We start from the raw sequence: 26,581 nt of genomic DNA, 5'->3' as shown, positions 1-26,581 counted from the left end.
TCGGAGGTTGCACCACGGGGGTCCCTATGCGGTACGGTATGCTCGAACGACACGACACGAGCGCAGGAGTGGTCGTGCCACGATAGTGTCCGGATGGCTGGATGTCCGGAAGGTCCCGATCATTAAGACAAGCACATGGGTCGGTTCTCGGTATGCGTGCCCAATTGAGCAGCGAAGCCCGATGACATCCCGATGCTCGGGGTGGCATCCTAAAGTACCGGTGGGCACCCGATAAGTGAGAAAAGGCTAGTCTTGGCCCGGGAAGCGGCAAGACTCATCCCGGTTGCCAAGTTTAATCATTCTTTGTCCGAAAGTTTGCAGGAATCATCCCGACAGTACCCGGTAGGGCCGTTTAGCCCGTTATTGACTAATTTCTCGGCAGGAATGGTCTTAGAGGCGTCCGATGGGCCCGATAAGATAGTTTTGACATAGTTAATCAGCAGGAATCTCCCAGTTGTACCCGGTTGGCATTTTAAGCTCGTTCTGGCCCTGTTATGGGTTGGAACTCATCTCGGTAAGGTCCTGGCTCATCGTAGGAGTGGGACGGCCAAGTGGCCGAGAACCAAGATGGTTGAAAACAAGTTGCGGCGTCGCGTTTAGAAGACCTTGGCCTAGAGTAGAGGCAAGGTAGAGTCGTGGGGCTTGGCCTAGCGTAGAGGCAAGCCGGCTAGAGTTGCGTTAGAGTTTAAATACACGTACGGGCGACGTGCATTGCCGAGATAAGTGTGAATTCCGCTGCAAGTGAAGCTCGGTCGAGGAAGAAAGAACCTCGCCTAAGATCCGACGAAGCCCCAAAGGGGTGCAAAAAGTAGATTGGAGCTAGAGTTCCTTGTAAGGCTGGCCATGGTCGAGCTTAGATCATGGCGCCACACGGTTGAAAAATGTACGACCGTGACAATTAGCACGCGAAGACAACCTACCGGCAGGTTGAAGATGATCCACAGGTGGCTCAAGTACTTTAAAACCAAGAGTCGCGGACACCAACATCAACCCGACACCGGAGAGCTGCAAGTCGCGAAACGGAGAGATTTTGCTGGAAGTAGGGTGCGCCGATTGAATGTGGCGGCTAGGGTTCCAGCAGAAGTGATAGCGGTGGCTAGGGTTTCAAAATTGTAGTGGCTGCTAGGGTTCCGGTAGAGGAAGGTATTTTTATTATTATTATTATTAATAAAAAGATTAAGAAGCTAGGTTTTTAGGAGGGGCTAAAATTGGTAGAAAAAATTAGGATTTCTTAGGTCTTAAGGATGAACAAACCACCACTCAACCCAAAAGCTTAAGCTGATGGGTTGGGTAAATTTAATTCGTTTATATGGATTCTAACACTCCCCATCACTTGTGGGCTTGGAAAATTACATCAAGACCCAACAAGTGGAAATTATTATAAATGGGAAGGAACAACAACGCAGGGGTTCGAACACAGGACCTCCCGCTCTGATACCATGTTAAATTTAAGAGAATAAAAAATATTCTTCTATATACAAATAGTGCAACTTAGGTCTTCTTATATAGGAGAAAGACCTACTAAAAAGAATAGGAAACCTAGCACGCAAAGGAATAGGAGATTTAAAAAATATAAAGATTTAAAAAGACAACTAATAGATGTTTATATATTCCAACAAATACCATGTGCTCTAACAGGAGTATGTGAGAATAGGTGTACATGGGAGGCCTTAAACTAAAGAATGAAGTACAATAAAGGACAAATAATAATGAACTTGATTATCTAAGCTATGTACAACACTACGCTAAAATACATGCTATTTGGGAATGAATTTATTATTAGAATGAAACATGATATGCAATTTATTTATGTTATTTTGGCAATCCTATGTAGGAAGAGATTCGGTTCATGATCAACCCTGAATTAATTATTGGCATGCTTTTCTTGCCAGCCATGGCAGATAATGAGGCAATAGAAATTGTTGGTGCTGAGAGGTTCTCAGATTATACTGGGTGAGTTATGATCACTTGATATTTAATTTTGTTAAGAAATATATTAAAAACATTTATGCTATAACTTATCAACTTAGACTTTTGAGTTTAGTGGGGATTTAATATGGTATCAAAGTAGAAGGTTCTCTTGATTAAAAAAAAAAAAAGTAGAAGGTTCTTACTTCAAACCCTTGCAATGTCAAAGAATATAGTAAAAAAATAAATTGGATTCTTATATCATATTAAATCAACATTAAATCTAAAAATTTAAGTTGATAGGTTATAATATATTTTATCAACTATCAAGTTAAGCTTTTGAGTTTAGTGGAAATTTAATTTGATTTTGATTCCATATTAAAATCACTACTAAGCCTGAAATCATAAAACAATAAATTAGAGTATTTTTATTTATCTTTTTAACATTTTTTTGCTTCTGTCTACCTTGTTATATATATATATATTTTTTTTTTATTTTTTTTCTGTTTTTTTTTATAAGAAACTGAAAAATATATTGAAGAAATAAGAGCATACAAAAGAGAGTATCCCCACAGGACAAAAGGTTACATTGGCCAGCATCGTTACTATCCATATTTTTTCATGCTATTAATTTATTGCCCATTCTTCATATTGCTTCATTATTTTTTGTTATTGACACATTATGCTCTGTTAGAATCTATATTCTTTCGTATCTGACCATTGATATTCCTGGACACTAATTTATGAAATTCTACATATGTCTACTTTGATTTCCTGATTATGAAATCATCTTCAAGAGGTGTAGGTATGCTTCCAACTTTTGTTTTTCTGGCAATCATGTGGACAAACAGGAAATGGATTCACTTGGAAGACGTAAGACCTTAATCACTGCTATAGATGCATTGTGCAGTCCAGGGATGAGACAGTACAAATTAGAATTCCTGCTTCGGTAAGCAAGCGTGTCTAGAATGGCATTTCATGCAGTTACTTGAGGAATTCTATTTTTGACTCAGAAACCTTCATTGGCTAGAATACTAATTTACAAAATTACATCTGTTAGTTTGTTAACACTGTTTGAGTTATTAGCTGATACTATACTGTCTTTTTGCGAAGCACTTCCTCCTTATGCATCATGAAGCTTTTTGAGATGTTAGCTGATACTGTACTATACTGTCAATTGCCACGTGTTAAACTTGCTGTTCCCCTCATGTGCCAGCAGGGTGCATGAGCTTTTTTTCCTTTTTTATTACTTGCTCTTAACTCATCTGGTTGTCCTTGTTCCATCTATGTGCTCAGTTTTATTAGAATCAGGGTTGAACCATTCTAAGTGTGAAGCTTGCCATTCCCCCACATGCTGCCGTGTGAGCTATTTTATTTTTGTTACTTGTTACTGACTCATCTGCTTGTCCTTGCTTTGTCTATGCGCCCATTTTGATCAGAATCTGTCCAAGTGTGAACCTTTCTGATTCTGTTTTTTGGTGTTTATGCCTTTATTTTACTCTAATTCCGCACATTCAGGTTGGAGTTCGTGTCACTTGACTATTTGATTGATAGTATGGCTAAGAAAGAAACTTGTAGCTCAAATATACAAGAAAATTTCAGGAGAAACTTATTCACAGGAGATATGGTGATGACTTGTCATTGTTATGGTTATATATATATGTATATTAGTTATTATTATTATTTTTTTATTATTCTTTTGAGAAGGCACAATTTCATTGATATAACGAAATTAAAAGAACAAGATGGGGAAAAGAGCCCATCCAGGTAAGTTACAAAAAACTTCTCCAATTGGATAACATTGTAGAGAAACTATATTGGTGAAAGAGGGGAAAGTTTACACCATGCAACGACCAAGAAAACTAAAGACTAAAAAAAGTGGTCAATTGATGGTGCCTTGTCTTGGAAAATCCTATGATTCCTTTCCTTCCAGACCAAAAAAGTTCATGCACAAAATGTATCGAGAAGAATTTTTTCTCCTTGTCAAAATGGTGGCCTGTGACTGTGTATGCCATGGGGTGGCTTGGATAAGAAGGAAGGGCAGTGGACCATCCAAAAAGTGAAAGAATCATACTCCCCTTGAGGAATAGTTGCAAGAGACAAAGATGCGGCCTTAGGATTCATTGCCATGCTTGCAAAGGATGCACCAATGAGGGGAAATGCTCATGGACGGCATCCTCCTTTGGATCTTCTCGTGTGTGTTAGCTTTGAGACTGGCCTCCCATAGAAAAAAATTTAACCTTCTTTGGATAAAGATCTTTCCATATTGATTTATAAAGCAATGGGGCCACTGATCCTTGGGGCCTTCATCATCTCACATAAAAGGGAGCTGGTTCCATTCTCTAAATGAATCTGTCTAGATCCATAGAGAGTTGCTTTGGTGTCAGTATGTGTAGGAGAGATGCCAATTCCACAATTTCTGCGTCCTTCAGATTGCTTCTGAACCTTATGTCCCATTAAGCTGATTTCCCATGAAGCTGATTTTTATTGACCATATGTCCTTCACAGCAGCAAGTTTGTTATAACGTAATGCAAAAAGGAGAGGATATGTACCGCTAAGGGGCTCGTTGGTCAGCCACACATCATTCCAGAAAAATGTATGAATGCCATTGCTCACTTTGACTGTTATTCTGCCATAAATCAGAGTTTGTTGCTTTAAAATGTCAAACTGCTCACGGGCAGTTGCTATGGAAGGGAGATTTTGTGATTGTGGCTATCAATAGGCTCATATTTTGCATCTATCATCTTTCTCCACATAGCAGAATCTTCAACTTGATGTCTCCAAATCCATTTCTCCACAGCAGAATCTTTATGACTTTTTTGTCTCTTAGACAGACGAGGTTTTTGTTTCTGAATATATTAGATGGTCTGCAGGATTTGGGGATTGAGTTCTGTTAATTGATAAGTTAAGAAAATAATTCTTCCTTGATTACTACGAATGATTGATACAAGGCTATATAAATAGTAGTCACAAAGAAGAAACTAAAAAGAAATTCTTGCCTATTAGGATAAGGAAATACTTACCTATTAGAACAATAAAACCCTAACCTAAATAAAATAGGAAACCTTTAAAATAAAATAAACTATAATTTAACACTCCCCCTCAAGTTGGTGAATGAATATTTTCCATTCCTAGCTTGTTAACCAAATGCTCAAAGTTGTTGTTGTTCAATCATTTTGTAAGAATATCTGCTATTTGATTGTTTGTTGGTACAAATGGAGTACATATCGACCTAACTTCTCCTTTATGAAGTGTCTATCAACTTCAACATGCTTGGTTCTATCGTGTTGAACTGGATTATGTACAATACTGATGGTAGACTTGTTATCACAATAAAGTTTCATAGGCCCTTCCCATAGAATCATCAAATCTTCTAAAATAATTTTTATCCCCAGTAATCTGATGCCCAATGTCATTGCTCTAAATTCTGCTTCTGAACTTGATCTTGCAACTACATTTTGTTTTTTTACTTCTCCATGTCACTAAGTTCCCACCTAAGAAAGTACAATAGCCAGAAGTGAATTTTCTATCGTCTATCGATCCTGCATAATCTGCATCTGTATAAACTTCTAGATTGAGTTTCTTGCCTTTCTTAAACAACAATCCTCTCTCAAGGGAGGTCTTTAAATAGTGGAGTATTTGATACACAAGTGGATTTTCTATCGTCTATCGATCCTGCATAATCTGTATCTGTATAAACTTCTAGATTGAGTTTCTCGCCTTTCTTAAACAACAATCCTCTCCCAGTGGAGTTTTTTAAATAGTGGAGTATTTGATACACAGCTTGAAGATGAATTTCTTTTGGACTATGCATAAATTGGCTTACCACTCTGTTGGTTTATTATTTGTAAATATTAGCTGTAAATTAGTTGTCAATATTAATTATTATTTTATCTTTATTTCCATTTATGTTTGAGCCTATCTTCTATATAAGAAGGCCATGTATCTCTTATGATTAATATATTGGAATACAAATAATTTGATTCCATCAAAACTAAGTTGGTATCAGAGCTTAGGAAGTAAACCCTAACTCTCAAAACCCTAGCCATCATCAAAAATACCAAACCCTAATTTTAAAACCCTAGCCGTCATCTACCTCCGGCGAACTCCCCACGGCAACGCAACTGTTTCCGTCGATCCGTCGTCCTCACCGTCAATCTGCACCGGTGTCATCCGCACAGATCAAATAAATTCAAATATCCTAAAGACATTTAGAAATCCTAGCCTTTGAGCAGCTGCCGCCGCCCCCTTTTCATTGCCGGAACCCTAGCCACCGTCGTCAAAAGGCGCACCTTACTTCTGGACGACTCCTTCGGGCTCGGGTTGTTCGCTTGCCGGGTTTATTTCGTCGTGGATTTTGTATCACTGATTGCAGATTCGGAGCTCGGAGGACATGGAGACTCGTCGCACCTCCGCCCGTCGCCCGTCGCCGTCTGTGCCTATTCCGCTGCCGTCTGACGTTGATTCGAGCAGTGTGCCTTCTTTCCATCGTCGTTAGCTGCTAGTCGTGGGTAGTTGCGCCACCGAAAGGGAACGACAGACCCACCTCTGCAGGTCACCAGCGTTCGTAAGGAGGAAGTCCATCGGAAATTTTTCTGGTGACCGTCTGCTATTTTTAGTTCGTGGGTTGTGGCTATCTTACAAACCCTAGACCGGTTTGGTCGGTTCGCTCGGTTCGGCTCGGCTCAATTCGGTTCGGTTTGCATTTAGGATCTGTTTGGTCCGGTTCGGACCGGTTCACTCAGATCGGTCTGGTCCATCCGGTTTGGTCTGGTTTGGTTCATCGGTTCTGTCTATTTCTTGCCCTTTTTTTTGGCTTTCTGGTTCAGTCTTTCTACTCAAATATCAGTTTTGTGGTTTGATTGTTATAGTTAATCTGTTTTTTGCCACCATGGTTGAAGAAATCGTTGAAGTAACTCAAAGTTCCAACTAAAGTCTAGCAGAATATGAGAGTGACCGGGAGCAAGTTCACACTAATAGTGTTGACTCAAATCCATCTATTAAAGAGCATCTATCACAACAGCTAGAGATCAATTCGTCATTTGGTAATCTTTGTATTTCCTTGGCACAAACAGGCAATTACCGTAGAGCATTTTCTTGTTTTGACTCATCTTCGTGGATCATTGATTCCGGAGCTTCTGACCACATGACTAGTTCTTCCAAAATATTTGAATCATACTCACCTACATATTGCAATGAAAAAATTAAGGTTGCCGATGGCAGTTTCTCTTCTATTGCAGGAAAGGGAACCATTAAATTAACCGAAAATATCACTCTTCAATCGGTTCTTCATGTTCCTAAATTAGCCTGCAATTTTCTATCAGTTAGTAAACTCTCTAAAGATTCTAACTGTCTTGTTACTTTCTATGCATCTCACTGTGTTTTTCAGGATCGATCCTCGGGGAAGACGTTTGGATGTGCTAGGATGCTGGATGGCCTCTACTACTTTGATGAACCTTCTGGTAGTAATAAAATAACTCAGTGCTTTAGTAGTAACAGTTTTCTCTCTGTTAAAGAAAAAATTATGCTATGGCATTTTAGGCTAGGACATCCTAGTTTCTTCTATCTCAAATATCTATTCCCAGATTTGTTTAAAGGGGTTAATTGTTCTCAATTTCATTGTGAAAACTGCATCTTTGCAAAACATCATCGATCCACATATTTGCCAAAACCTTACAAGTCCTCCAAACCATTTTACTTAATTCATAGCGATGTTTGGGGTCCTTCTAAAGTTCTAACTCATAGTGGTAGACGGTGGTTTGTAACTTTTATTGATGATCATACTCGCTTGTCTTGGGTCTATTTATTGACAAACAAATCTGATGTGAAAGATATTTTCAAATGTTTTTACAATATGATTGAAACCCAATTTCAAACCAAAATTAGTATCTTGCATTCTGACAATGGAACTGAATATTTCAATGAACATTTGAGTGAGTTTTTGAAAAATAAAGGTATTGCTCATCACTCCACTCGTCGAGATACTCCTCAACAAAATCGTATTGCTGAACGAAAAAATAGGCATTTACTGGAGGTTGCTCGGGCCATAATGTTTTCTATGAATGTCCCTAAGTACTTATGGGGGGAAGCTGTTCTTACGGCTACCTACCTAATAAATCGAATGCCTACTAAAGTTTTGAAGTTTAAAACTCCTCTTGATGCTTTGAAAGAATATTTTCCAACAACTCGTTTGAACTCTGATTTACCTCTCAAAGTTTTTGGGTGTACCACTTATGTGCATATTCCTAGTCCTTTTCGGTCAAAATTAGATCATAGAGCTATTAAATGCATTTTTTTGGGCTATGATTCTACGAAAAAAGGGTATAAATGTTTTGATCCTCAAACAAAAAAACTACATGTGAGTATGGATGTATCATTTTTGGAAAATCAACCGTTTTTTACCCAAAATTATCTTCGGGGGGAGAAACTAAATTTAGAGGATGATAATTTTTGGGATATACCTGTTCGTCTTCCTAATGTTTTAAGTCTCAACTTTACTAGTCCTAGTCCGGTCTTTACGAGTCCTTCAATGCCAAGTGTAGAAAATTCTGATTCAGGGGGAGAATTACTACGAAATGATCACATTGGTCCAAATCCTGAGTTTAAGTTTTATACTAGAAGAAGACTCAATCAAACGAATGAGGACCAGATAGCTGACTCATCACAGACCCAATCTGAAACTCCGAGGGATAATTCTGAAACTCCAGGTAATCAATCTTCCATTCTTGTCACTCAAATATTGAAAATATCACACCTGTTGTTTATGATCTTGATGTTCCTATAGCCTTAAGAAAAGGAACTCGAACTTGCACCAAATATCCCATTGCAAACTATATCTCCTATGAAAAATTATCAAGTAGTCATAAAGCCTTTACGTCTAGGATAACTAACTTGTTTATTCCAAGAAACATACAAGAAGCCCTAAATGATCCAAATTGGAAACTAGCTGTTATGGAGGAGATGGATGCTCTAAGATATAATTGTACATGGGAGATTGTAGATTTACCAAGAGATAAGAAAACTGTGGTGTGTAAATAAGTTTTTACAATCAAGTGTAATGCTGATGGTAGTGTTGAAAGGTATAAAGCTAGACTAGTTGCTAAGGGATTTATTCAAACCTATGGGATGGATTATCAGGAAACTTTTGCTCCTGTTGCTAAAATCAACTCCATTAGGATACTTTTATCTCTAGCTGCAAATTTAGATTGGCCTCTTCATCAACTCGATGTAAAAAATGCTTTTCTGAATGGAGATCTTGAAGAAGAAGTATTTATGAGTTTACCACCAGGTTTTGAAGCTAATCTTGGAAAGGATAAAGTATGTCGGTTAAAGAAATCTCTGTATGGACTCAAACAATCTCCGAGAGCATGGTTTGAACGATTTGGTAAAGTAGTCATGAGCTATGGATTCCTTCAGAGTCAAGCTGATCATACCATCTTTTACAAACGTTCTGAAAGCAATAAAACTGCAATTTTGATTGTTTATGCAGATGACATTATGCTTACAGGTGATGATGAAGTAGAACTGGCTACTTTAAAGAAAAGACTTGCAAGCGAATTTCAAATCAAGGACCTAGGAACGTTAAAGTACTTCCTAGGAATGAAGTTTGCAAGATCTAAGAAAGGTATCTTTGTTAACCAAAGAAAATATATTCTTCATTTACTTAGAGAAACAGGTTTGCTTGGATGCAAGGTAGCTGAGACCCCTGTTGAACCTAATTTGAAACTGGAAGCTACAAGAGAAGAAGAAGTAAAGGATAAGGAACGATATCAAAGTCTTGTGGGAAGACTCATCTACTTGTCTCGCACACGTCCAGATATTACCTTTGCAGTAAGCATGGTAAGTCAATTTATGCACTCACTAGGATCAGTTCACTTTGAAGCTGCCTATAGAATTTTAAGATATCTGAAAGGAACTCCAGGAAAAGGTATATTGTTCAAAAAACACAACCATTTGCAAGTTGAAGTTTATACCGATGCTGATTGGGCAGGAAGTATGACAAATAGAAGATCTACTTCTGGTTATTGTTCATTTGTTGGAGGTAACTTAGTAACTTGGCAAAGTAAGAAACAAAATGTAGTGGCTAGAAGCAGTGCTGAAGTAGAATTTAGGGCCCTGGCCCATGGTATTTGTGAAGGGATGTGGATAAAAAGGTTACTTGGAGAATTGAGAGTATTTCAGAAAGCACCCATAAAAGTTTATTGCGACAACAAGGCTGCCATCTCCATAGCCCACAATCCAGTTCAACATGATAGGACTAAGCATATTGAAATTGAGAAAAATTTCATAAAAGAAAAAGTTGATACCGGCGTGATATGTATCCCTTACCTCCTAATAATGGAGCAGACTGCCGATGTGTTGACAAAAGGACTACCGAAAGTACAATTTGACAAGATGGTTGACAAGCTGGCAATGGAAGATATCTTTCAACCAGCTTGAGGGGGAGTGTTGGTTTATTATTTGTAAATATTAGCTGTAAATTAGTTGTCAATATTAATTGTTATTTTATCTTTATTACCATTTATGTTTGAGCCTATCTTCTATATAAGAAGACCATGTATTTCTTATGATTAATATATTGGAATACAAATAATTTGATTCCATCAAAACTAAGTCACTCCTACAGCATATGCAATATCTGGTCTCGTATAAGAAAGATATATTAATTTCCAACTAACCTCTGGTAAGTTTCCTTATTTACTGGAGGACTCTCTTCAGATGCACATAATCTATGGTTTTGATCAATCGGCGTTCCTATTGGTCTGCTGCCAAGCTTTCCTGTTTCAGAAAGTAAGTCAATCACATATTTCTGTTGTGATAAGAATATGCCTTGTTTAGAATAGACTACTTCTATCCCAAGAAAATATTTCAGTCTTTCCAGTTCTTTAACTTCAAACTCTTGGATTAAACAATTTCTCAGTTGATCTTGCTCATTATTATCATTGCCAGTGACGATAATATCATCCACATAAACAATCAATGTTGTTACTCCCCTGTAACAGAATGTTTTATAAACAATGTATGATTTCCTTGACTATGTTTATAGTCCATCTTCCTTATGACTTGAGAAAATCTACCAAACCATGCCCTAGGAGATTGCTTTAATCCATACAACGCCTTTTTTAATTTACAAATTTTATTTCCTGCTTGTTGATACCCTGGTGGAATCTCCATATAAATTTCTTCTTCAAGATCACCATGTAGAAAAACATTTTTTACATCATATTGTAACGTGTCCCATCCATGATTTATAGCAAGAGATAGAAGTATTCGTATTGTGTTCATCTTGGCAACAGGCGCAAAGGTTTCAAGGTAATCAACTCCATATGTTTGAGTATATCCCTTAGCAACCAACCGTGCTTTGTACCTCTCGAGTGTTCCATCTGCTTTATACTTTACAGTATATATCCATCGACATCCTACAGCTTTCTTATCTTTAGGCATAGTAACCAACTCGCATGTTTTATTTTTTTCTAAAGCCTGCATTTCAAGATTCATTGCTTGCCTCCATTCTTCATGTTGTATCGCCTCCATATATGTTTTTGGAATATTTATCTGAGTAAGGTTAACCATAAAACTTCTGTACTGACTTGAGAGTTTGTCATATGATACAAAGTGAGACAATGGATACTGAGTACAAGTCCGTTTTCCCTTCCTTAAAGCAATCGGCAAATCCAGGTCTGACTCATCATTAGCAGATATTATAATGTCTGACTCATCATTAGTAGATACTATAATGTATGATTCATCATTGGTTATTTTCTCGTCAATTTCAATTACAGGGATATGTTCAAACTCTTGGACTTGCTTATCTTTTTCAGTGTTCCTTCTTGAATAAACCTGTAATGGTGTAGTAGTAGAAGGGTTAGATGGTCCTGGTAAGGTGTCTAATGGTGGTGGTAAAGGATTTGATATAGGAAATGTGAGGTTGGGAATGGGCAAATCCTTATCTTCCAATAATAGTTCCTCCCCCTGAAGATAAGGTGAGGTAAAGAAGCTGGTGTCTTCATAAAAGGTAACATCAGCAGAGATGAAGAACCTTTTTTAAGGAGGAAGATAGCATTTATATCCCTTTTGAGTGTTCGAGTATCCGACAAAAATACACTTGAGTGCTCGTAGATCAAGTTTACCTCGCTGATGACTGTGAACATGAACAAAGGTTACACAACCAAATACTCCAGGAGTCAAGTTATTTGTTGTTCGAAAATCAGGATAATATTTTGATAGGATATTCATAGGAGTTTTATGGTCTCAAGTAGCAGATGGTAACTGATTGATTAAATAAATGGTTGTTAACACAGCTTCCCCCCAGAAGGATTTAGGAACATTTCCTTGAAAAAGAATGGCACATGTCTCAGAAAGGATGTGACCAATTTTTCTTTTCGCCACTCCATTCTGTTGAGGAGTGTCCACACAAGACGACTCTTGGATGACTCCATTTTTTTGAAAGAAGGATGTTAAGTTTTGATTGAAGTAATCTCGAGCATTGTCAGAACGGAATCGTTTGGGTTTGATTCCGAATTGGTTTTCTATCATATGAAAGAAATGTTTGAATGGTAGAACCAACATCAAATTTTTGTTTTAAAAGATAAACCCATGAGACTCGAGTACAGTCATCAATGAACACTAACCAATGAAATTAGGAAACATTTGGAACATTGGAGGGTCCCCTGTAACGCCCCAAGATGTTATATACCATCCTAGGCAACGCTAAATAATTCACCTGGCTAGCCTTAACTCTAAACACGAGATTAGCAACTCCCTGGGAAATAATTTAAATTAAATAAAGCTTCGACTCCCATACGTTCTACCAGAAATATCAATTTTATAAACTGTCAAAACTTCGCTCTCCGTGGGCAATTTAAAAACAAAGACATCTCATATCCGCCTCAGTGGCTAAAATTCTTAAATAAATAAAACAACCGTACACCTAAACTCCAACGACAACAGTGACGCGTTTACCAGCAACATCCATAACAAATAAAGTAGTTCTAAAGAAATACAAAATTTCTCCTCGGTCCACACCTAACAATAACATAAATCCCAACGCTACTCGTACCAAACGACCCTTCCCACTATCCTCACTAACTAGACTAGTGATCCCTCCTCGGTCAAGCCCTCTCTACGTCATCACCGCGGTCGACCCTGTTCACACCTGAAAACAAATAAGGATAAAAGGGGGGGGGGGGGGGGTGAGTACGTAAGGTACTCCGTAAGTAGCACTTCCTAACTAACACAAAAAATCCTGCTCACAGTCACGGCATATAAAATAAAACGATAGCAAGGCAATTAAATAGACAGCGAGAGATAGCGAACAATAACTTGACATTTACATACAACAACCATGCGTCGGAACTACCAAGACTACAACTAATGATTCACTAGCCCTTGTCCCATAGTACTAAACCTTCCTCTACACCCCCCCCCCCTCGTGTTACTCCCCGCTTAACTTCTCGAGGCATAACGGCTCTTGACATTTATTCCCAAGATACCGCCCCCCCCCCCCTTTACAGTACTTGATGTTCGACCTTGCCATTTATTCCCAAGGCTAGCACCACTCTACTTTAATCCTTCAAGCCTAACTCCTCGAGTCGCATTGGCCCTTGACATTTATCCCCAAGACCTCAATACTCCTCTACAGAAACTTTGATGTTCGGCCTTGCCATTTATTCCCAAGGCCTGAACTGTGCACCAGTCCTTGCCGTTTATCCCCAAGGTACCGATGACTTCCCAGCGTATTGGTCCTTGACATTTATTCCCAAGACCCCAATACTCATTTACAGAAATTTGACGTTCGGCCTTGTCATTTATTCCCAAGGCAACTACTCAAGGCTTTGAACCTCCAAGCGATTTATATGCATTTTCCGATCAGACCACCCATAGTTTAACGGACTGCCAACCCGTCCCTTCACCCTTCACCCTTCACCACTTCACTAGCCCTCCCAAGACCACCTACAAGTATATTTCCCACATTCCAATTTACTGCACAGTTCACAAGCATGCTTTTCTTTGTAATAAACAAGTCACCACCCAACAGCTCACAACTAAAACAATATAAACTAATTATCAGTTTAACAACGCAAGCATTTCATTTACAACATGTTTGCAAAACGTCAAGAGCCAGTTACTTTTAACCACAACAATTCAGAATCTACTAATCACCTCCAACAATAAGAATAGAAAGCATGTTTACTCATAAGTGTTCAATAATAGAAAGACGGCAACAAAATCACTAGAAGTTCACAAATCAAAACTAACAATCCCTACATGCACAATTAAATTATTTTAACTAAAAATCAGCATCAAAACCATTCCGTTAAGCTAAATAACGCACACACTCGCCCCCCGGTGCTACTTACACAACCACGTCCTTAAGTTTGCGTCGAACTCACACCTACGCACAAAAACAGAAAAAAAAAACAGCAACATAAATAAACTGTTCAGCCTTCGAAAACAACTCTAAGAGGGTTCAACGGGTCTCATTACCGCAAAACGACTTCGTGTAGGTGTGGGTAAATTAGATCTAGCTTGCAAAGGGGTGGGTAGCGTAAATCGGGCTTCGAACGGATGAAGTTAATCACCGGATACCACCCAAAACACTGCTGTCCACGTTTTTACAGCAGCGAGAAACGCCCAAAATGACCTCCAACGGCTTCGATTTGATGCCCGTTACTACAAAACAACTTCGCTTAGGTGTGGGTATTCCAAATCGATTTCGTTTAGGTGTGGGTAATCCAAATCTAACTTCGAACAAGGGTGGGTCAAAGAAAATTACCGGGCTTCCCGGATCTAAGTTATTCGAGTCGTTGGAGGTTGTCGGAACGAGGGAAAACACCGTGAACAGCCACCACGCGCCGCCCCGCCGCACCTGCTGCTGCCCGAGACCACGCGCCGCCACCTGCTGCTGCCCGACGCCCGACGCTGCTGCTGCGCTGCCCGACGCCGCCTGCTGCTGCCCGAGCCCGACGCTGCACCTGCTGCTCCGATGTCGCCGCTGTTCGTCGCGTCGCCTGAACGGAGTTGCTCGCCGGAGAAGAAGGACCCGAGTGGGGGGTGACCGGCGGCTCCAACAAGAGAGGGAAAGGGAGGAAGAAGAAGAGGAAAGAATAAGGGCTAGGGTTTTTCTTTGTTTTAAAACTTTAACTCCCTTGGGCTTGGGTTCTTTTCCTTTTGTTTAAGGTCCACTTACCCAACCCCTCCTTGTTAAAACAAGCCAATAATATAATTTCGTAAATGACCCAATGGTCCAAAACAAGTGTTACATAGCGGAACCCGTACTAAACCATAACTTGATAAATAACTACACGCTACTAACTCACCACTAAATCTGTAACAATACACACTAGCCGAGATGCCACACTTAAATTAAATAAAGGTAACTGATGGATCAAATAAAATAAAATGAAATAAATAAATAAATAAAATCTATTTTGTTATAAAATTTCCCGGAACTCGAGGCAAGCTAACCTGAGTAACGCGGGGCGTTACATCCCCAAACATCAGTATGAATAAGAGAGAAGGGAACTGATATTCGTTTATTATTACTAGGGGAGGGTACACGCTTGTGTTTAGCGAATTCACAAACTTCACATTGAATTGACTCATGATTAAGATTTTGGAATAAATCGGGAAACAATATTTTAAGAGCTTGAAATGAAGGATGTCCTAGTCTAATAATTCAACAAAAGCTTACTTGAAGGATGATGAGTTTGTGAGGTAAAGGAGACTGGAACACTAGTCTGACCGACAAGTTCATTAAGATAATAAAGTCCATATTTTTCATTAGCAAGTCCAATAATCTTCCCATTGCCCTGGTCCTGTAAAATACAAGAAGAATCAGAAAAAATTACTCTGCAACCTAAATCTTTGATCAAATTCTTTACCGATATCAAATTAACAGTTAAACCTGGTATATGAAGTACATTCTTTAAAGTAATGTTTGAATTTATCTTGATGTCTCCTTGACCAGCTATTGTTGCCAGGGTACCATCTGCTGTAGAAATTTCCTTATTGCTCGGACAAATACTATAATAGATAAAATGACAGCTACAATTCGTCATATGGTCTGTTGCACCAGAATCAATAATCCAGATACAACGTTTAGGCTGAGAAGTTATACTCGTCAAAGTTACCGAACTTGTACCTTGACTAGGAGCATTATCCAAAGTTTTTAAGAAGCTCCTTAATTGTTTGATCTCATTTATGTCCAACTTTTTTTGTAATTTTGGACGATTGTGACATTGATACCAAGACTAAACAGCAACTCAAAAATGGAGATCCAAAACTGAAAAATCAGCACTGAACCGAACTAAAAGAGGGTTGAATCGAATCAAAAACAGTTGAATCGAACCAAAATATTTCAAACCGAACCAAATCTGATTGAAACGAACTGAACCTGTCGAAACGATCCGACAATGAACTGAACCGGACCGAAAAGCGCTGAACCAGTCCAACAACGATTTGAACCGAGCCTAAAGGAGCCGAACTGGCTGGACCGAACCAAGTGAACCGAACCAGTTGAACCAGCTATCTGAACCGAACTAGACGAACCGGGTTGACTGGACCGAATCGACCCAAACTTGAATCGGATAAACCGAACCGAATCGAACCGGCCCAATCAATTGTTGCAGAATTGCAACCCTAGCGAAATATATGATGCGAGGAAGACACCACGATAAATCCACAACGCATGGCAACTAATGGCTGACGGCGGCGGCTGACGGTGAGGTGCGATCGCGAATGGCTAAGGGCGGCAGCTAATGGTGAGGCGCGGTGGCGGACGGCGACGTGCGATGAAGGGTAGCGACAGGAAGCGAAACAGAAATCAGCCACGGAAAATCCCGAACTCCAATCCCGACGTAACAACAGCGGACGACGGCGGCAACGATGACGGTGGCGGCGACGAACAATGGCGGTGACGGTGACGACGAATGACAACGGAGATGGTGGCGGCTAGGAGATTAATGGACACTTGAAAGAAGGTGTTCCAAACTTCAAACCCTAATGGGTACAAAGTTCTAATGGACACAAAACCCTGGCACAAAATCCTAAGATCCAAAAAATTTTAGAGGAAACCTAGGGCTCTGATACCATATAAGAAAAGAAAATAATTCTTCCTTGATTACTACAAATGATTGATACAAGGCTATATAAATAGCAGTCACAAAGAAGAAGCTAAAAAGAAATTCTTGCCTATTAGAATAAGGAAATACTTACGTATTAGAACAATAAAACTCTAACCTAAATAAAATAGGAAACCTTTAAAACAAAATAAACTATAATTTAACAAGTTCAAAAACTAGACTAATGTACGTGATATCTAAGAACAAACCATTTATTTGTTACAAATACTACGGTGCTTAAAAGGTTGGACTCGTTTGTTTAGTGCTGATGTAGAAGTCTTCTTGGTGACTGATAAGTGTATTCTGTTCATTGTGATCTTAATAAGCAGAAATTTTACTTTGCTAGTTTGCTCCCTGAATTCAATAGGGAAATCAATAAGGCATTCTGTGGTTTCTTTGATCAATCAAAATGTAAGCAGTATGAGAGACTATTCTTAGGAAGTGAGGAAGATATTACAGACCATAAAGACCCGTCAAGAAACAATCTCGTGGTAAAATTTCTATCAATTTTTGTTCTCTGATTTTTGACATCATTGTCAAATCAAGTTAAGAACCATAGAGCGAGGACAATGATCATAGTTAGCATTCTTAAATGATCCCGCTCAAAGTTCCTTTGAATTTAGTTTCGATTTATTTTATTAAAATGATTTTTTTTTTTTTTGTTAAAACATGCTTTGTGCACATCAAATTATTTTATCTTCCGCATGCTAATTTGATTGCTTGGCTTTTGGTGCTATTATTCTAGGTTCACGAAACTAGCTCGGATACTAGAGAGAATTATGTTGGTAGATCTCTAACTCCAGAATACTCGGACCACAAAGATGATATTGGGATTGCGACTGGCAATTGGGGTTGTGGTGCCTTTGGAGGAGATCCTCACGTGAAGTCCATAATTCAATGGCTCGCTGCTTCTCAGGTACCTTTCAAGTGTTTGTATGAAAATCCACCCCTGGTGTATCTCGACAAGGGTAGTGATAGCTATTTATTAGAAGATATTACTCCTGGTGGCAAGCTACAAGCCTAGTACAAAATGTCTGTGAGCCAATTTGAGAGGCCAATTCATCTTCCTACCCTACAACATTTAGATTCTCCCTACTGGTACCCCAAAGAAACCTATTTTTTATCTACTTATATTTTGTCCATACCACCCCAAAGTAACTACTTGTGGTGAAATTATTGAGGGAGTCGCTACAATATGATCGGTAGTTTTTCCCTGTTGTAAGTATGAGATAGAAGAAACTATTGTATCTAATAATAACTGTTAGGGAGCATGCATAGTTATTAGGAAGCAATAGATTGTGACAGCCTCATTCAATAATTTTTCTTACTATCATCATAGTTTGAAGTTACATTACCTTTTTCACCCTCCTAGAATACACTTTCAAGATAGGGTAGCCTTAGCTTTTGTCTTCACTGATACTGCACCCCTCACATTATCCATGGGAAACTCAGCATGTTAAGATGTAGAAAGTAGAGAATCCCCAATATCAACCCCTAAAACTCTTTCCATTTTCTTGGTTCCAAGTTTTCTTGATAACCAATTATATATTTTTCAGGCGTTAAGACCTTTCATTTTATATTACACATTTGGCATCGAATCAATGCAGAGCCTAGAAAAGGTACATATCCTTCCTTGACCTCGTGGAAGTTTCTGTATGAATAGTCTCTGATATATCTACTAAAAAGCTACTTCTGGCGATGACACGTGGAAAGTAAATTGATAACTGCTGGGTTATAAGAAAATAAAAATCCAGTTAATTTTTGTATGATTCAAAATCTATTATAGTCCCTGAGCTTTCACATCTATTTTGTTTTTGGTCTAACTAAAATGAATTGAACACGAAAATTCAGGGGCTAAAATAAGAATATAAGAATTAACATTGATGTATGTTTCATGATTTTTTTGAATGGATGTTGGATATTGTGGGACAGGTGAGTGAATGGATTTTGGCACATAAATGGACGGTTGGTGATCTATGGAGTATGTTGGTGGAATATTGTTCTCAGATATCAAGGGGACAAACTCATGCTGTTTTCTTTGATTGGCTCCTACCAGCCTCCTCCAAAACTAACTTATGTTGCTTCTCTTGATTTGGCTGTTTGGATAATATTATTAAGAAGAGGGAAAATATCAACTAGTAGTGTTTGAGATAAATCATGGGATGCTTGCCTATATTAGTAAAACAAGTTTAATTAATTGCACAATATTTTATATTTTAAAAACATAGCAAAAAATCAAAACTCGTGATAAATAGCATTGAAACATGATAGTGCTAAATGTTTGTCATTGAAATGTCTTTGATTAAAAATTTATACCATTGATAGATGTTTGATAGACCATATTAGATTGATGTTTAATAGATTATCATTGATAGGCGTATGTTGATGATATAGTCTTATTCGTAATAGATTGATATAAGAACACAAAACTGTCTTGACAGATGCATGATAAGTTTGGGCCTTTTTTTTTTTTAATTCCTCGCTAAAAGTCGGTCAATGTACTTTCATTAAAACAATTTTGTTTTAATCCTCCAACTTTAACAGTAGTTCTGGTTATCGTACTTATAAATTAGTTATAGTTTAATTCCCACCATCAAGATTCTAATTTAAGGTTGATGAAAACTTTATTTAAACTTGGATTGGGCTCAAAGTTAAAAAAAAAAAAAAAAAAAGATAATATCTTGGGGAGCTATTTTTAATTCTTAATTTCATAAATGTCTTTAGTTTTCTAAATTTACATTTTTTCAGGTAGGATTTTATTCTAATATCGTTTCTACTCTTATTTGTTGCTTTTTATTTTATTATAATTTTAAAATTTAAAAGATTTGAATCCTTAATTTGTTATTATATTCATTTAATTATTGTGGGTCCCGTTCAATTATTCAACCTAAATTCTTCAAATCTCTATCTCAAAAAAGATTTTATTCTCTCACCAATTAAGAACTTCCAAATTTGTGTGCTTCCTTCTCCAACCTTGATTTTTTTTTCCCGATGTCTTCCTTTTTTTTGTGCATACCTTCATCAACGTCGATAGCATTGAAGTGCATACCGTTTCTGTACTTCTTAAGAGCTTCCATCAACGATCGATTTTTTCCTTCTTCTTTCCGTCGAGATCTTCTTTCCGTCGTCGAATAGACTTTCCGTCGACCTCGTTCCACGTTTCCGATGTTGTGCAGCGTGCTTCCGTCAACGAGGTATTTATTCCTTCAATTTCTGTTTTCCGTCGACGTCTTTAAACGTTTCCGACGCCGTTCAGCGCGTTCCTCGTCTCCTGTCCCCTTCTGTTTTTACCATTGATACTTATTAGTCTTCCGTTAAGATTGGTATATATGGGGATATATTTTATGTATGTGTACAGAAAATGGAAGTTCTAAACGTCTCACAGTCTTAGTATTCTTGATTATATTCGTATATATTGATATCTTGACCGCATCAATGTCATCCTCGAACCGCATCACCATATACTTCGCCTTGAACTCATTTAGTACGATATCAGCTTTGTCATCGAAGTACAACTTCCTAAGCCTCTTAGGAGAAGTGTCCTTACGAATCGGCCGTCTACTATATTTTAGGCCCGTTATCAGACAAAATTCACTAAATCCAAAAGATACTCTATTGCCAAGCACTTTGTTGGGTGTGTTGCCCTAAACTCATAGTTTGTATTTATGTAAAAACAAATGTATATTCAATAAATTTGTTGTTGAATTCATAGCATTGCATTGTCCAAAATCCAATAAACTAAACATCCCTTCAATTGGTATCAGAGCCAGGTTTATGTTCTGATTTTTTGGGATCAAAATCCGTGTTCTTGGTGGGTGTTTTCATATTCTCGAAATATGGGTTTGCGGGTTGGAAAATTTCCGGTTTTTGGCATTTTTAGATAGAGTTTTTCTTTTTGATTTGATCATGTAAGGGCCCACTGTTTTTGGCATATTGTTTCTGTATTGATTCTGTAAGTTCGGGTCGCTCGAAAGTCGTTCGTGGCGTCAGATTGGACAAAAAGTTGCAGAAAACAGCAAAGAAGACGAAGCAGACTGCGCAGACAGCGCCATGGCGCTATGCAGCAGTGCCATGGTGCTGCATTGTAGCGTCGCGACGTTGTGCAGGGCCATGGCGCCATGTTTGGGCGCTGCGGCGCTGCCCTTAGGCGCCGAGGCGCTGTCCTAGGTGTTTTTCGACGCATTTTCGTGGCCCCGGTTCGCGGTTCGAGGGCGATTGCAGTCGTTTTCTTCTTTTTGTATTATTTTGCTTTCTTAGGGTGCCAAAAATCGTTCCAACTTTGCTATTTAGTTATCTTATGCATTGTGAATGTATATTTAATTTAAAAGCATATTGCATATTATATGCCATATAGTTTTAAAATCCCACCATAGGTTACATGCATAATATGTATGTTTGATATATAGTATGTATGTATCGTCATGCATCATATAGTTATAAATGTTATAATGTATGAATGCATGTTTCATTTTCATAATTAATATAAGTGTTGTATTAATTAGATGAAAATAAAGTTGCATTGAGCATGACATTACTTTGGTTAATATAATTGTTATATTAATGTATGCTTACAATGCATGATTATAGTCTTAATTTCTTAAATTTTATAAGAGTTATAAAATGTGGTAGAAAGAAATTAAAATCTATAATAAAGAATTGCATGCAAACATAGGGTCTAAGTTAATTAATTTTAAAGGGGTTTTAAATTAATTAGACCTTAGGTTATATCTTCTAATATGATTAGAGGGTAGTCTTTTATTTTATTTTAACTAGGTTTAAAATGAAATGATAAAAGACTAAATATAAAATATTGTCTATAAGGGAACCCTGTCTAAGGAAAGTTTTGTCTAGGTTGATGTATTTAAGTTGACCGTAAGGGAACACCTCTACTTGGGAACCGACCTGGGGATTGAATTAGTCAATATTTTATATACATGCAATAATGTCGTTGGTTTATTAAAGTGTTTAATGAACTAAAACATTATTGTACAACTACCAATATAATAGTTATATTGGGCCGAATAAAAAATCACTTAGTTAATTTCACTTAGACGGGATTTATCTAAGTAATATACCCTAGTCTTAGAATACTAAGTGGGAGCTAAAGAGAATATGTAATATACAGCGTATATATTTGATATACAAAGTATATATAACATACTTTTCTCTCTCTATCACGTTCTCCTTTATAGTCACACTGTGAGTTCCATGCTCGGCCTCGTGTCGCCCTTGGCGCGGCCTCCCTACGGAAGGTATTTGCATGGTTCAATATCGAGGTGAATGGAGATAGTATTCATAGTAACTGGGAGAAGGATGTTGGACAACACATCCTGCGGTCTCCGTCATTGGTTTGCACCTTGAGGTTTCATACATGACCTGCATGTCGTCCTAGAGCAACCATCCCTACGGAGGGTTCATTGTATGGAATCAAAACCAAGGCAAACTCCAGAAATGGATAAGGGTCTCTTAGGTTTTGCTCCAATATTTTCCTTCCCTACGACGGGATTATTGGGGTGGATCTCTGAGGTCCGAAAATGACGGGTCACACTTACGGGGAGTTGTTAACTTAGTTAGCAATTTTCTGACCAAATAAACGATGACTAAAGTTTATAGGAATAAGAGTTATTCTGGTGTAAAATTTAGTTGAGAACGTCTCAATTCAGTGAAGGAGTACCTGTCTGCCCTACGGTAGCTGTTGCTCTAAATCACTGAAGCGTCGTTGCAAAACAATTCTGTTAGGGTGCTTAATTACTTTTGCTAAAATATGATTGGGTTTAAAGGCTAATGCATGAAACTGATATAGGTTTGTTTTTACTTTCAGCATGTCTACTTCCATTATTGCACTCCTAGCCGCTCAAAAACTTAACGGTGAGAATTACAAACAATGAAAATCGAATCTAAACACTATTCTCGTGATAAATGATCTTAGGTTCGTCTTGCAAGAGGATTGTCCTCAAGCTCTTGCGCCTAACGCCACTGTGGCAGTGCGGAACGTCTATGACAGGTGGATCAACGCCAATGACAAGGCCAAGGTCTACATCTTGGCGAGCATATCTGATGTGCTTGCCAAGAAGCACGAGGACACGGTCACCGCTAAGGAGATCATGGACTCGCTGCAGAGCATGTTTGGACAACCGACCTCACAGGCTCGACATGAAACCCTTAAGTTCATTTACAACTCTAGCATGAAGGAGGGCTCCTCAGTGCGAGAACACGTTCTCAACCTGATGGTCCACTTCAATGTGACAGAGTCGAACGGGGCTGTCACAGACGAGCAAAGTCAAGTCAGCTTCATTCTGGAATCTCTTCCGAAGAGTTTCCTTCCATTATGCAGCAATGCGGTTATGAATAAGCTGGAGTACACTCTTACCACGCTTTTAAACGAGCTGCAGACCTACCAGTCTCTTATGAAGAGTAAGGGACAAGAAGGGGAGGCAAATGTTGCCACCTCAAAGTGGTTCAATCGAGGTTCGTCCTCTGGAACCAAGTATGCGCCATTTTCTTCTGGAAGTAAGACTTTTAAGAAGAAGGTTGCTGGTAAGGGGTCAAAACCTGACTCCGCTGCTGCCGCTGCCAAGAAAGGCAAGACCAAGGTTGCAGAGAAAGGAAGTGTTTCCACTGCAATATGGACGGGCATTGGAAGCGCAACTACCCAAAGTACTTGGTCGAAAAGAAGAAAGCCAACGAAGGTAAATATGATTTACTTGTTTTGGAAACATGTTTAGTGGAGAACGATGACTCCGCCTGGATACTGGATTCAGGAGACACTAATCATGTTTGTTCTTCATTTCAGGGAATTAATTCTTGGAGGCAGCTTGACGCCGGAGAGATGACTCTCAAGGTCGGAACGGGAGAGGTCGTCTCAATTGTGGCGGTAGGAGAGCTCAAGTTGTTTACAAACAGGAATATGTATATATTATTAGATAATGTGTACGTGGTTCCTAAAATTAAAAGGAACTTAATTTCAGTTTCTTGTTTGTTAGAATATTTGTATTTCATTTCATTTAATTTGAATGAAGCGTTCATTTCAAGAAATGGTGTTAATATTTGTTCTGCTTTGCTTGAAAACAACTTGTATGTGCTAAGACCAACTATAACTAAAGCAGTTTTAAATACCGAGTTGTTTAAAAATGCTAGAACCCAAAATAAAAGGCAAAAAGTTTCTCAAAACGAAAATACCTATCTTTGGCACTTAAGATTAGGTCACATTAATCTCAATAGGATTGGGAGGTTGGTTAAGAATGACATTCTAAGTGAGTTAGAAGACGATTCTTTACCACCATGTGAGTATTATCTTGAAGGCAAGATGACTAAAAGACCTTTTACTAGAAAAGGTTATCGAGCCAAAGAGCCCTTAGAACTTATACATTCAGACCTTTGTGGTCCGATGAATGTTAAAGCTCGAGGAGGGTATGAATACTTCATCTCTTTTATAGATGATTGTTCAAGGTATGGTTATTTATACCTAATGCAACATAAGTCTGAAGCCCTTGAAAAGTTCAAGGAGTACAAGACTGAAGTTGAAAATCAATTAGGTAAAACCATTAAAACACTTCGATCTGATCGGGGTGGAGAGTATATGGATTTGAGATTCCAAGACTATATGATAGAACATGGAATCACATCCCAACTCTCAACCCCTGGTACACCTCAACAAAACGGTGTATCAGAAAGGAGAAACAGAACCCTGTTGGACATGGTTCGATCAATGATGAGCTATGCTCAGTTGCATAACTCGTTTTGGGGTTACGCAATGGAGACTGCGGTTTATATTTTGAACGTAATTCCATCAAAAAGTGTTTCTGAAACACCCTTTGAGCTATGGAAGGGTCGTAAAGCTAGTTTACGTCACTTCCGCATTTGGGGATGCTCGGCACACGTGCTCATGGCTAACCCAAAGAAACTGGAACCTCGTTCAAAAGTATGCCTATTCGTAGGTTACCTTAAAGAGACGAGAGGTGGTCTATTCTTCGATCCTCAAGAAAACAGAGTGTTTTTATCGACAAATGCTACTTTCTTGGAAGAAGACCATGTTCGAGATCATAAACCATGAAGTAAGGTAGTGATTAACGAGATTTATGAAGAGGCTACAAACACGTCAACAAGAGTCGTTGATCAAACTAGCACTGCAACAAGAGTTGTTGATGAAGCTAGTACATCACGTCAGTCACATCAACCTCAAGCATTGAGGGTGCCTCGACATAGTGGGAGGATTGTGTCACAACCTGACTGCTACGTGGGTTTAACTGAAACCCAAGTTGTCATACCTGATGACGGCGTCGAAGATCCATTGACCTACAAAAAGGCAATGAAAGATACTGAGAATGACAAATGGGTTAAAGCAATGGACCTGGAAATGAAGTTGATGTACTTCAATTTTGTTTGGGAACTTGTAGATCAACCTTACGGGGTAAAACCCATAGGGTGCAAATGGATCTATAAGCGAAAACGAGATGCCGAAGGAAAGGTACAGACCTATAAGGCGAGACTTGTGGCAAAAGGCTACACACAAAGGGAAGGGGTGGGCTATGAAGAAACCTTCTCCCCTGTAGCTATGCTCAAATCCATTAGAATACTTTAGTCCCTTGCCACATATTATGACTATGAGATATGGCAAATGGACGTCAAGATTGCTTTTCTGAATGGCAATCTTGAAGAAAATATTTATATGTCTCAACCCGAATGGTTCATAGCTCAAGGTCAAGAGCAAAAGGTTTGCAAGCTTAAATGGTCCATATATGGACTGAAACAAGCATCTCGATCTTTGAACATAAGATTTGATACTGCGATCAAATCTTATGGTTTTGACCAAAACGTTGATGAACCTTGTGTATACAAGAAGGTCGTCAACAACACTGTAGCCTTCTTAGTATTGTATGTGGATGATATCCTACTCATTGGGAATGATGTAGGATACCTTACTGACATAAAGAAGTGGCTAGCAACTGAGTTCCAAATGAAGGATTTGGGAGAAGCTCAGTATGTTCTTGGCATCCAAATTCTAAGGGATCGCAAGAACAGAACGTTAGCCCTGTCTCAAGCAACTTATATCGACAAGATGCTTGTTCGATATTCGATGCAGAATTCCAAGAAAGGTTTGTTACCCTTCAGGCATGGAATTCATCTGTCTAAGGAACAATGTCCTAAGACACCTCAAGAAGTTAAGGATATGAGACGTATACCCTATGCTTCAGCAGTGGGCAGCCTGATATACGCTATGCTGTGCACTAGGCCTAACATTTGCTATGCAGTAGGAATGGTCAGTAGGTACCAATCCAACCCAGGATATGATCACTGGACTGCTGTTAAGGGAATCTTCGAGTATCTTAGGAGAACGAGGGACTACAAGTTCGTGTATGGCACTAAGGATTTGATCCTTACAGGATACACTGACTCTGACTTCCAAACAGACAAGGATTCAAGGAAATCCACGTCGGGGTCAGTATTCACTCTTAACGGAGGAGCGGTAGTTTGGCTAAGCATCAAACAAGGATGCATCGCAGACTCCACCATGGAGGCTGAGTATGTTGCAGCTTGTGAAGCAACAAAA

At 38.7% G+C, this 26,581-nt stretch overlaps 1 protein-coding gene across 6 annotated transcripts in view; it reads left to right on the top strand.

Moving 5' to 3' along the window:
* The window catches only part of LOC111021818 (poly(ADP-ribose) glycohydrolase 1), a 53,255-nt gene extending 34,019 nt beyond the window's left edge, over window positions 1-19,236 (top strand). For 5 of the 6 annotated variants that reach the window (XM_088122792.1, XM_022298901.2, XM_088122791.1 and 2 more), the window contains 6 exons: window positions 1,835-1,953; window positions 2,714-2,857; window positions 17,378-17,522; window positions 17,777-17,947; window positions 18,588-18,650; window positions 18,964-19,236. In XM_088122792.1, coding sequence (XP_087978918.1) covers window positions 1,835-1,953; window positions 2,714-2,857; window positions 17,378-17,522; window positions 17,777-17,947; window positions 18,588-18,650; window positions 18,964-19,122 — 801 coding nt within the window. In that variant the 3' untranslated portion in view covers window positions 19,123-19,236. The remainder of the gene's footprint in view (window positions 1-1,834; window positions 1,954-2,713; window positions 2,858-17,377; window positions 17,523-17,776; window positions 17,948-18,587; window positions 18,651-18,963) is intronic. The other variant, XM_022298900.2, reaches the window with a different exon arrangement.
* Window positions 19,237-26,581: the final 7,345 nt, after the last annotated feature.

The sequence above is a fragment of the Momordica charantia genome (assembly GCF_013281855.1).
Source record: "Momordica charantia cultivar OHB3-1 chromosome 4 unlocalized genomic scaffold, Mcharantia_2.0 BLBB01000004.1, whole genome shotgun sequence".
Lineage (NCBI taxonomy): Eukaryota > Viridiplantae > Streptophyta > Magnoliopsida > Cucurbitales > Cucurbitaceae > Momordica > Momordica charantia.
The sequence above is the reverse complement of the archived record's forward strand: the minus strand, read 5'-3'. Positions and strand labels throughout refer to the sequence as shown.